Source organism: Musca autumnalis, unplaced genomic scaffold, assembly GCF_047663935.1.
Source record: "Musca autumnalis isolate F117 unplaced genomic scaffold, ASM4766393v1 scaffold_5, whole genome shotgun sequence".
Classification (NCBI taxonomy): Eukaryota; Metazoa; Arthropoda; class Insecta; order Diptera; family Muscidae; genus Musca; species Musca autumnalis.
In genome coordinates this window covers 177,438,083-177,450,274 of record NW_027412088.1, presented here as the reverse complement: position 1 = coordinate 177,450,274, position 12,192 = coordinate 177,438,083, and the positions used below count along the sequence as shown (strand labels likewise).

General features: G+C 40.2%; 2 protein-coding genes across 2 annotated transcripts in view; one reads left to right on the top strand and one right to left on the bottom strand.

The window, feature by feature from the left end:
- Positions 1-12,192, top strand: part of LOC141386847 (uncharacterized) — a 137,795-nt gene that overhangs the window by 31,067 nt on the left and 94,536 nt on the right. The gene's annotated exons all lie outside the window — the stretch shown is intronic.
- Positions 3,834-11,423, bottom strand: LOC141406054 (putative gustatory receptor 36a). Its single transcript, XM_073991066.1, has 2 exons — positions 10,299-11,423; positions 3,834-3,995 (listed from the first exon to the last, which is right to left on the bottom strand). Exons 1-2 carry the CDS (start codon positions 11,421-11,423, stop codon positions 3,834-3,836), a joined length of 1,287 nt encoding a protein of 428 aa, XP_073847167.1.

Sequence of the window (12,192 nt, the reverse complement as noted above, 5' to 3'; positions counted from 1 at the left end):
ACCTCATAAAGAGGTCTTCTGTCAAGAGAAGACCTCCTAAACAATTCTTCTGTCAGTAGAAGACCTTCTAGAAATTCTTCTGTCAGTAGAAGACCCTCTAAAGAGGTCTTCTGTCAGTGGAAGACCTCCTAAGAGGTCTCATATCAGAAGAAAATCTTCTAAAGAGATATTCTGTCAGTAGAAGAACTTCTAAAGAGGTCTTTTGCCAGTGGAGACATCTTAAAGAAGTCTTCTGTCAAGAGAAGACCTCATAAACAAATCTTCTGTTAGTAGAAGACCTTCTAAAAAGTCTTCTATCAGTAGAAGACCTTCTAAAGAGGTCTTCTGTCAGTGGAAGACCTCCTAAGAGGTCTCATATCAGAAGAAAATCTTCTAAAGAGGTATCCTGTCAGTAGAAGACCTCTTAAAGAGGTCTTCTGTCAAGAGAAGACCTCCTAAACAAATCTTCTGTCAGTAGAAGACCTTCTAAAAAGGTGTTCTAAGAGTAGAAACCCTTCTAAAGAGGTCTTCTGTCAGTAGAAGACCTCCTTAAGAGGTATTCCGTTAGATGAAGATGAAGGCATACTACAGAGTTCTTCTGTTAGTAGAAGATATCTCAAAGTGGTCGCCTGTCAGAAGAAAATCTTCTAAAGAGATCTCCAGTCAGTTGAAGACCTTCCAAAAAGATTTTCTGTCAGTAGAAGACCTCTTAAAGAGGTCTCCTTTTGGTAGAAGACCTACTAAAAGGGGGTCTTCCGTTAGAAGAAGACCTCTAATAGAGGACTTCTATCAGTAGAAGATCTTCTAAAGAGGTCTTCTGTCAGTGCAAGACCTCCTAAGAGGTCTCCTATCAGATGAAAATCTTCTAAAGAGGTATCCTGTCAGTAGAAGACCTCTTAAAGAGGTCTTCTGTCAAGAATACATCCTAGAAAGTCTTCTTTCAGTAGAAGACCTTCTAAAGAGGTCTTCTGTCAGAGGGAGACCTCCTAAAAGGTCTCCTATCAGAAGAAAATCCTCTAAAAAGGTATCCTGTCTGTAGAAGACCTTCTAAAGAAGTCTTCTGCCAGTAGACCTCTTAAAGATGTCTTATGTCAAGGGAAGACCTCCTAAACAAATCTTCTGTCAGCAGAAGACCTTCTAAAAAGTCTTCTGTCAGTAGAATACCTTCTAAAGAGGTCTTCTGTCAGTGGAAGACCTCCTAAGAGGTCTCATATCAGAAGAAAATCTTTTAAAGAGGTATTCTGTCAGTAGAAGACCTTCCAAAGAGGTCTTTTGCCAGTAGGAGACCTCTTAAAGAGGTCTTGTGTCAAGAGAAGACCTCCTAAACAAATATTCCGTCAGTAGAAGACCTTCTAAAAAGTCTTCTTTCAGTGGAAGACTTCCTAAGTGGTCTTATATCAGAAGAAAATCTTCTAAAGAGGTATTTTGTCAGTAGAAGACCTTCTCAAGAGGTCTTCTGCCAGTAGAAGACATCTTGAAGAGGTCTTCTGTCAGTAGAAGACCTTCTAAAAAGACTTTTGTCAGTAGAAGACATTCTAAAGAGGTCTTCTGTCAGTGGAAGGCCTCCTATCAGGTCTCCTATCCGAAGAAAATCTTCTACAGAGGTCTTCTGTCAGTGGAAGAAGAAGGAGAAGAAGATCTCCTAAAGAGGTCTGCTGTCAGTAGAAGATATCATAAAAAGGTTTTCCATCAGCAGAAGTCTTCCTAAAGAGGTCTATGTCAGTAGAAAACCTTCTGTTAGTAGGAGGCCTCCTAAAGAGGTCTTCGTTTAGTAGGAGACCTTCCTAAGTGTTCTCTGTAAGCAGAGAATCGCCTAAATGGTATTCTCTTAGTTGAAGACATCCTAAAGACGTCTCCACTTAGTAAAAGATATGTGTAGGGTTAACCAGCAACCTGTTGTTGTTGGGTAGGCATTAAAATATGTACTTTCCAATTATGAAAAAGACCTGCCTAATTGGGTGCCGGCGCTTAAAAACGCCACTTGGCTCTATAGGTTTTTAAGGTTTTGCAGGCACAACTGGTTGCCAGTGCAATTTGCTTTTCAGCTCAAATAAAAGAGCTCCATTTGATTTTACTAGAAGTGTTAAAGCCAGTTTAGGCTCTGTGTAACTTCTGACTTTATTTTCAAAATCATCGTCCTTATATACTAAACATAACGGTACTTAATCCTAGATTGCGTTTACTTAATATATTCTTAATCATAACAAAAACAATCCTTAAAACTACAGCTGTTAATCAGCTGATCTTCTTAAAATACTACAGGTGATCGGTATTAAGGTAGTTCACATTAAATCATGTATCGTTAAATAATACGTACCACTACAACGTATATCAAAGAAGTCTTCTGTCAGTAAAAGATCTCCTAAAAAGGTCTTCTGTCAGAAGAAAATATTCCAAAGAGGTCTCCTGTCAGTTGAAGACCCCGCAAAAGGATTTTCTGTCAGTAGAGGATCTCCCAAAGAAATCTTCTTACAGCAGAAGAACTCATAAAGTGGCCTACTGTCAGTAGAAGAAGACCTCCCAAAGAGGTTCTATATTAGTAGAAGACGTCCTAAGGAGCTCTTCTGTTAGAAGAAAACCTTCTAGACATCTCCTGTCAGTTGAAGACCTTCGAAAAGGATTTCCTGTCAGTTGAAGACTCCTAAAGAGATTTTATACCAGTAGAAGATCTCTTAAAGAGGTCTTCTGTCAGTAGAAGATTTCTTAAAAAGGTCTTCTGTTCACAGGAGACATCGTTTAGAGGTCTCCTGTCAGTAGAAGACCTCCTAAAGAGGTATTTTGTCGGTAGAACATCTCCTAAAGAGATCTTCTGTCAGTAGGAGTTATCATATCTTATACAGCAGAAGATTTTCTTAAGAGGTCTTCTGTCAGTAGAAGACCTACTAAAGAGATCTTCTGCGATTAGAAATCCTTCTAAAGAAGAAATGCTAAAGGAGCTTTCTATGAGTAGAAGATATCTCAAAGAGGTCTTCTGTTAGTAGAAGACCTCCGGAGGAGGTCTCCTGTCTGTAGAAAATCTCCTGAAGCGGTCTTCTCAAGGGATTTCATCAACTGAAGACGTCTTAAGGGGTCTTCTATAACTAAAATACCCATAAAAGGGATCTTTTAAAAGTAGAAGAACCTATTAAAACGATAAGTAGAAGACTTTTTAAAGGACCTTCTGTTCTGTAAGTACAAGATCTCCTACTTGGTCTTCCATATATAGCAAACCTTCTAACTGGGTCTTATATGTATATGTAGAAGAGCTGTTAAAAGGGTAGAAGACCACCTTAAGGTTCGGTTCTGCCTACCATCACTCAGCCATTTTTTCCACTAAGTGAAATCCATGTTCAATCCTTGACCTACTTTCTTTTTAATTTCTTTGTGAACTATTTTTTCGAAATCTTAGGTGTGCCCTTTTTTCTTTTTCTTCTCTACATTATCAATCAGCTTCGTTTAAGGTGAGATGGCAAATAAATTGAAAATAATTTCGTATTATTATGGATGGATGAACGAATGTATAAAATAGCAAAAAGATGACATGCAAAGGTACAACAGAAATAAAATTTAAAATGCAAAAATATGGAATGCGTGCCAACACAGTAGCGGAATTTACCTCCAATGGCCAATTAGAACCAAGCCCTTACCTGACATGTTCTTTTTTTCCATCCACGGCTAATGATAGCAATTTAAATTTGGCTATGCTAAAGGCAATGTTGTTTGGCAATCTGTGTACATTCTAATCTCCTTGGCTAAGCTTTTAAGGCAATCAAAGGAGTGCAACTTCCTGCTTCCTTTTAAAGGAGCGTTCGTATGGAGGAACCACTTTTTCAATTTTTAAAATTTCTTTATTAGTAAAAGTGAAAAAACACATTTCATTCATTATAATTATTTTTGTAGTCATATTGGATTAAAACTATGGCATTCGATATTGTTGACCCAAATATGGAGAAAACCATGGCCCGATTAAATTTAAACAGACCCACCAGTTTCATTTCAATGGGAAATTTGGCCAACTGTAGGGAGAAATTTTTGAACTGCAAAGAAAAATAAAAGAAGAGGGGGAGAGGTTAATTTAAGTGCAATATTTTAAAAGGATTGTCAGAACCATAAGTTAAGCAAATTCAACATTCATTTGCAAGATGCTGCACCAAGGCCTATTTATAAGGTTAAGTTAAATTAAGGTTAGGCTTCATAAATAGTAGACCTTACTTATTCCACTGACGGTCTAAATCAACACAGTCTACACCACCAAAAACATGACCACAATGACTACCCAAAATTAAAATTTTAACACGATCCGAGGAGCGGTCTTAAGCTGGCTCGAAAGCTCTAAAGTGTTAAACGATTACGGAGATTCTGGAGAAATGGCCGGCATAGTCCCTCGTGGAAATGGATGTAATTTTGGAAGCCATTTCGTTCGATAGTTATTTTAGCTGTCACCGTAGGATTTTTTAGAGCATTTGGACCATTATGTCAGGAAGCATGGACTTACCCAGGCGCAAAATTATTTCGTTGCTAAAAGAATCACAAGGTCCTATCTTCGATGAAAATTTAAGCAGGTCTTCTTCTTATAAAAGACCCCTCTAGGATGTCTTCTAATTACAGAAGATCCCTTTATGAGGTATTCTACCTATAGCAGACCCCATTCGGAGGTCTTCTACTTATTTTAGGAGGTCGTCTATTTATACAATACGTCTTTAGGTGGTCTTCTATTTACAGAAGAAAGAAAGGGTGCTTCTATAGAACCTTTCGGAAAGAAAGGATGCTTTCACAAACCCTTTCGGAAAGAAAGGTTGCTTCTACTGACCCTTCCGGAAAGAAAGGGTGTTTCTATAGACCATTTCGAAAAGAAATGGAGTATCTATAGTCCCTTTCTGAATGAAAGGGTGCTTCTATAGACAATTTCCGAAAGAAAGGGTGCTTCTATAGACCCTTTCCGAAAGAAAGGGTGCTTCTATAGACCCTTTCAGAAAGAAAGGGTGCTTCTATAGACACTTTCAGAAAGAAAGGGTGCTTCTATAGACCTTTCCGAAAGAAAGGGTGCTTCTATAGACCCTTTCCGAAAGAAAGGGTGCTTCTATAGACCTTTTCCAAAAGAAAGGGTGCTTCTATAAACCCTTTCAGAAAGAAAGAGTGCTTCTATAGACCCTTTCCGAAAGAAAGGGTGCTTCTACAGACCGTTCCGGAAAGAAAGTGTGCTTCTATAGACCCTTTCTGAAAGTAAGGGTGCTTCTATAGACCCTTTCTGAATGAAAGGGTGCTTCTATAGACCCTTTCCGAAAGAAAGGGTGCTTCTATAGACCCTTTCGAAAAGAAAGGGTGATTCTATAGACCCTTTCGGAAAGAAAGGGTGATTCTATAGACCCTTTCGGTAAGAAAGGGTGCTTCTATAGACGCTTTCGGAAAGAAAGGGTGCTTCTATAGACCTTTTCGGAAGAAAGGTGTGCTTCTATAGACACTTTCAGAAAGAAACGGTGCTTCTTTAGACACTTTCAGAAAGAAAGGGTGCTTCTATAGACTTTTTCGGAAGGATGGGGTGCTTCTATAGACCCTTTCGGAAAGAAAGGGTGCTTCTACAGACCCTTTCGGAAAGGAAGGGTGCTTCTATAGACCTTTCAGAAAGAAAGGGTGCTTCTATAGACCCTTTCGGAAAGAAAGGGTGCTTCTATAGACCCTTTCGGAAAGATAGGGTGCTTCTATAGACCCTTTCGGAAAGAAACTGTGCTTCTATAGACCCTTTCTGAATGAAAGGGTGCTTCTATAGACCATTTCCGAAAGAAAGGCTGCTTCTATAGACCCTTTCTGAATGAAAGGGTGCTTCTATAGACCATTTCCGAAAGAAAGGCTGCTTCTATAGACCCTTTCCGAAAGAAAGGATGCTTCTATAGACCTTTTCCGAAAGAAAGGCTGCTTCAATAGACCCTTTCGGAAAGAAAGGGTGCTTCTATAGACCCTTTCGGAAAGAAAGGGGGCTTCTATAGGCCCTTTCGGAAAGAAAGGGTGCTTCTATAGGCCCTTTCGGAAAGAAATGGTGTTTCTATAGACAATTTCGGACACTTTCGGAAAGAAAGTGTGCTTCCATAGACCCTTTCGGAAAGAAAGGGTGCTTCTATAGACCCTTTCGGAAAGAAAGGGTGATTCTATAGACCCTTTCGGAAAGAAAGGGTGATTCTATAGACCCTTTCGGTAAGAAAGGGTGCTTCTATAGACCCTTTCGGAAAGAAAGGGTGCTTCTATAGACCTTTTCGGAAGAAAGGTGTGCTTCTATAGACACTTTCAGAAAGAAACGGTGCTTCTTTAGACACTTTCAGAAAGAAACGGTGCTTCTTTAGACACTTTCAGAAAGAAAGGGTGCTTCTATAGACTTTTTCGGAAGGATGGGGTGCTTCTATAGACCCTTTCGGAAAGAAAGGGTGCTTCTACAGACCCTTTCGGAAAGAAAGGGTGCTTCTATAGACCTTTCAGAAAGAAAGGGTGCTTCTATAGACCCTTTCGGAAAGAAAGGGTGCTTCTATAGACCCTTTCGGAAAGAAAGGGTGCTTCTATAGACCCTTTCGGAAAGAAAGGGTGCTTCTATAGACCCTTTCGGAAAGAAAGGGTGCTTCTATAGACCCTTTCGGAAAGAAAGGGTGCTTCTATAGACCCTTTCGGAAAGAAAGGGTGCTTCTATAGACCCTTTCGGAAAGAAAGGGTGCTTCTATAGACCCTTTCGGAAAGAAAGGGTGCTTCTATAGACCCTTTCGGAAAGAAAGGGTGCTTCTATAGACCCTTTCGGAAAGAAAGGGTGCTTCTATAGACCCTTTCGGAAAGAAAGGGTGCTTCTATAGACCCTTTCGGAAAGAAAGGGTGCTTCTATAGACCCTTTCGGAAAGAAAGGGTGCTTCTATAGACCCTTTCGGAAAGAAAGGGTGCTTCTATAGACCCTTTCGGAAAGAAAGGGTGCTTCTATAGACCCTTTCGGAAAGAAAGGGTGCTTCTATAGACCCTTTCGGAAAGAAAGGGTGCTTCTATAGACCCTTTCGGAAAGAAAGGGTGCTTCTATAGACCCTTTCGGAAAGAAAGGGTGCTTCTATAGACCCTTTCGGAAAGAAAGGCTGCTTCTATAGACCCTTTCGGAAAGAAAGGCTGCTTCTATAGACCCTTTCGGAAAGAAAGGGTGCTTCTATAGACCTTTTCGGAAAGAAAGGGTGCTTCTATAGACCCTTTCGGAAAAACGGGTGCTTCTATAGACCCTTTCGGAAAAAAGGGTGCTTCTATAGACTCTTTCGGAAAGAAAGGGTGCTTCTATAGACCCTTTCGGAAAGAAACGGTGCTTCTATAGACCCTTTCGGAAAAACGGGTGCTTCTATAGACCCTTTCGGAAAAAAGGGTGCTTCTACAGACTCTTTCGGAAAGAAAGGGTGCTTCTATAGACCCTTTCGGAAAGAAACGGTGCTACTATAGACCCTTTCAGAAAGAAAGGGTGCTTCTAAAGATCCTTTGCGAAAGAAATGGTGCTTCTATAGACACTTTTGGAAAGAAAGAGTGCTTCTATAGACCCTTTCGGAAAGAAAGGGTTCTTCTAAAGATCCTTTGCGAAAGAAAGGGTGCTTCTATAGACCCTTTCGGAAAGAACGGGGGCTTCTATAGACCCTTTCGGAAAGAAAGGGCGCTTCTATAGACCCTTTCGGAAAGAACGGGGGCTTCTATAGATCCTTTCTGAAAGTATGGTGCTTCTATAGACCCTTTCGGAAAGAAAAGGTGCTTCTATAGACCCTTTCCGAAAGAAACGGTGCCTCTATAGACCCTTTCCGAAAGAAAGGGTGCTTCTATAGACCCTTTCGTAAAGAAAGGGTGCTTCTATAGACCCTTTCGTATAGAAAGGGTGCTTCTATAGACCCTTTCGTAAAGAAAGGGTGTTTCTATAGACCCTTTCGTAAAGAAAGGGTGCTTCTATAGACCCTTTCGTAAAGAAAGGGTGCTTCTATAGACCCTTTCGTAGAGAAAGGGTGCTCCTATAGACCCTTTCGAAAAGAATGGGTGCTTCTATAGACCCTTTCGAAAAGAATGGGTGCTTCTATAGACCCTTTCGAAAAGAATGGGTGCTTCTATAGACCCTTTCGAAAAGAATGGGTGCTTCTATAGACCCTTTCTGAAAGAAAGGGTGCTTCTATAGACCCTTTCGAAAAGAAAGGATGCTTCTATAGACCCTTTCGGAAAGAAAGGATGTTTCTATAGACCCTTTAGGAAAGAGAGGGTGCTTCTATAGACCCTTTCCGAAAGAAAGGGTGCTTCTATAGACCCTTTCGGAAAGAAAGGGTGCTTCTATAGACCCTTTCCGAAAGAAAGGGTGCTTCTATAGACCCTTTCCGAAAGAAAGGGTGCTTCTATAGACCCTTTCCGAAAGAAAGGGTGCTTCTATAAACCCTTTAGGAAAGAGAGGGTGCTTCTATAGACCCTTTCCGAAAGAAAGGGTGCTTCTATAGACCCTTTCCGAAAGAAAGGGTGCTTCTATAGACCCTTTCCGAAAGAAAGGGTGCTTCTATAGACCCTTTCCGAAAGAAAGGGTGCTTCTATAGACCCTTTCCGAAAGAAAGGGTGCTTCTATAGACCCTTTCCGAAAGAAAGGGTGCTTCTATAGACCCTTTCCGAAAGAAAGGGTGCTTCTATAGACCCTTTGCGAAAGAAAGGGTTCTTCTATAGACCCTTTCCGAAAGAAAGAGTGCCTCTATAGACCCTTTCCGAATGAAAGGGTGCTTCTATACACCCTTTCCGAATGAAAGGGTACTTCTATAAACCCTTTATGAAAGGAAGGGTGATTCTATAGACCTTTTCCGAAGGAAAGGGTGCTTCTATAGATCCTTTCTGAAAGAAACGTTGCTTCTATAGACCCGTTCCGAAAGAAAGGGTGCTTCTATAGACCCTTTCGGAAAGAAAGGGTCCTTCTATAGACCCTTTCGGATAGAAAGTGAGCTTCTATAGAACCTTTCCGAAAGAAAGGGTGCTTCTATAGACCCTTTCCGAAAGAATGGGTGTTTCTATAGACCCTTTCCGAAAGAAAGGGTGCTTCTATAGACCCTTTCCGAAAGAAAGGGTGCTTCTATAGACCCTTTCCGAAAGAAAGGGTGCTTCTATAGACCCTTTCCGAAAGAAAGGGTGCTTCTATAGACCCTTTCCGAAAGAAAGGGTACTTCTATAGACCCTTTCCGAAAAAAAGGGTGCTCCTATACACCATTTCTGAATGAAAGGGTGCTTATATACACCATTTCTGAATGAAAGGGTGCTTATATACACCATTTCTGAATGAAAGGGTGCTTCTATAGACTTTTTCCGAAAAAAAACGGTGCTTCTATGGACCCTTTCTGAAAGAAAGGGTGCTACTATAGACCCTTTCCGAAAGAAAAGGGTGCTTCTATAAACCTTTTCCGAAAGAAAAGGGTGCTTCTATAAACCTTTTCCGAAAGAAAAGGGTGCTTCTATAAACCTTTTCCGAAAGAAAAGGGTGCTTCTATAAACCCTTTCGGAAAGAAAGGGTGCTTCTATAGACCTTTTCGAAAAGAAAGGATGCTTCTATAGACCTTTTCGGAAAGAAGGCCCGTTATGAAGATCTTCTGCACATGAAAGACCCCTTTAGAAAAACTACTGTGTGTACAATATTCGTTTAGAGGGCCTTCTACTTATTTAAGTCATTTTAGGGGGCCTTCTGCATGTAGAAGACCCCTCTAGAAAGACTTATACATGGTGCTCAAACTGGCACAATGAACTGACTGTATCGCCTCCTTATAAAACAATGCCATGTACGGTGCGCCTTAACTAACTTTAAGTAAAAACCTTATACACCTGGGAATAGATGAGAAAATACCAAAAACAAGAAAAAATCGATGGAGGGATTTTTAAATAAATCACGGTCAATGTTCACATTTTTAGGTTTATTTTAGGTTTTCGCGAAATCGAAATGGGGCTAAAGAAAATTTTGTAGCTGGGAAAATTCTCTAGAGGATTGACTGCTACTCCTTCTACTTACAGAATACCACCAAAGAGTACCTTCTACTTATAGAAAAGCTTTATAGGAAGTCTTTTGAATATAGAAGACCCTTTTTAAGGATCTTATACTTATAATAGAAACCTAGGAAGACCCCCTAACGAATCCTTCTACTTTGAGAATACCACTATAGAGTGCCTTCTACGTATAGAAGACCTTTTTTCGGAAGTCTTTTTCATAAAATACCCCTTTAGGACATTTTCCACATACATATATAAGACCCTTTTGTATGTAGCAGGCCTCCGAAAGGCTTCTCCTATAAGTAAAATATATCCTTAGGAGTCCTCTGTAAATGAAATACTTTATGTCTACTTACACTCTCCTCCAGCCTCTCGTCCACCGACAAATACATTCGTTTATCATCTCTCAAAAGATCGTTCGTTTCCATGACATAATCCATTGGCTTAAAGAGACCAATACGAAATATTAGCAGATCCACATAAATACTAACAAAGGTGGAAATTACAAACAAATTCGTCCATGCACCCTGGACCGTCACGCCACTCATCCGACCGGTTATTAAATAAGCAATGTACAAACATACAATGTTATTCAAGAAAATTGTTGCCAGTACACAAACTCCTTGGATGTCGTACATGGCATTAATCCTGGCTACCATCTTCCCGACTTCATATTGGGCCACACTCAACTCATCCAATAATTTTGCCAGTTTATAACTTTGCAGCTTGAAAAGTTGTGGCTTTATTATGCCACGTCCTCTGCAATAGCTTAGCATTTCTGTTTTAAGTAAAATCTCCTTTAGCTCTACATTGATTACCAATTGCATGACACTGGCATTACTTATGGTGTTATAGTAATGGGTCATTACAACACTCAGTATGATGGCCAAGAAATCCATCAAAGTAATCCATTTGTTGGCCCATTCATAGTTGAGGTGGCTGACGACGGAACTCTCCATGCCAATGGACACATTTGCAAAGAGACCAATGGCGAATTTCGCCACAATTGCCCTCTCAAAACGATATTCCATTTTGCTACTTAGCGGCCACTGCCTGTGGAATTCTTCGCGCATATCTTGCAATTGATTGAGGGTCCTCATAAACTGCTCTCGTTTGGTCCAATTTAAAATAATTGTTAGCAAAATCGCCATCATTCGTATACAGGAAACGAGAATTCGAATTTTAAAGGTGAAATCTAATTGCAGAAAATTCCAGGGGCTCAAATTGAGTTTCACAAAGAGTAGAGGTAAAATTCCACACACAACGGCATTCATAATGGCACAGTAGACACTCAAAAGGCGTGAGGTATAGACCCTTCCGGTTTTTGCGTCATAACCGAATGCCAATATGCCCAGGAGCTGTGAAACGTAATAGGTAAACGCCAATATCCAGCGGGTTAAATGTCTCATTAGGACTTTTGCAAAGATACTGACGGGTAAATAAATTGTGGAAGGTCGCTGCTGCTGGTAGCCTTCCTGCATGTCAGGCAGAGTAATTAATTAATGACACTTCGTTTTTGCAACGATTAATTGATTTTGATGTCATATTTTTAATTGGAATTTTAAAGCGAACACATAAAAAATTGCACCATGCATCACAAGACAGAATGACGCAGAATTATACTGAAGGCTGAGCTGCATAAAGCGAATATACCAGCCACGGATAACAGTTACGTCAATATCCTAACAACACTAAATGGAGGTAATTGTGACCGAACCAGAGGTTATTTATGTAGCGATCTCCTTCTTATCAGAAATCCCTTAATGATGGGGTGCCAGGGGACCACCTTAGTTGTCAAGTTAGTCCCGATGGAACACCCTCAAACACACTACGAAAAATGCAACACAACAAAATACCTTTAATGGCAGCAATGTTAATCAGTGTTCGACAAGAAACAGTACACTAAAATAACGTACCGCTCCAGGTACGGTATCGCTAAAAAATATTTTTGTGTAACGTACCGGTGCACAACCACTAAAAACTTTTTTAGCGTACCGTACCGGAGCACAAGGAAAATCGTAGACTGCGGTCGGTACAATAAAAATCGTAGTGTACCCCAGTCGGTACAGTAAGAATTTCGTTGTGCTTCGGTACAGTATCACTAAAATATTTTTTAATGATACTGTACCGGAGCGGTACATTATCGTTGTGTACCTATCCACCTTGGTACAGTACATAACGATACGGTACGATACCATAGAGTTTTTTATCGAACACTGATTTGAATACACTGAAATTCATTTCATAATG

Coding starts and splice junctions, on each gene's coding strand:
- LOC141406054 (XM_073991066.1), bottom strand. CDS start 11,423: ATGCAGGAAGGCTACCAGCAGCAGCGACCTTCCACAATTTATTTACCC. Junction 3,996..10,298: donor ACGAGAGGCTGGAGGAGAGT/GTAAGTAGACAT, acceptor TTTTCTTTGCAG/TTCAAAAATTTCTCCCTACA.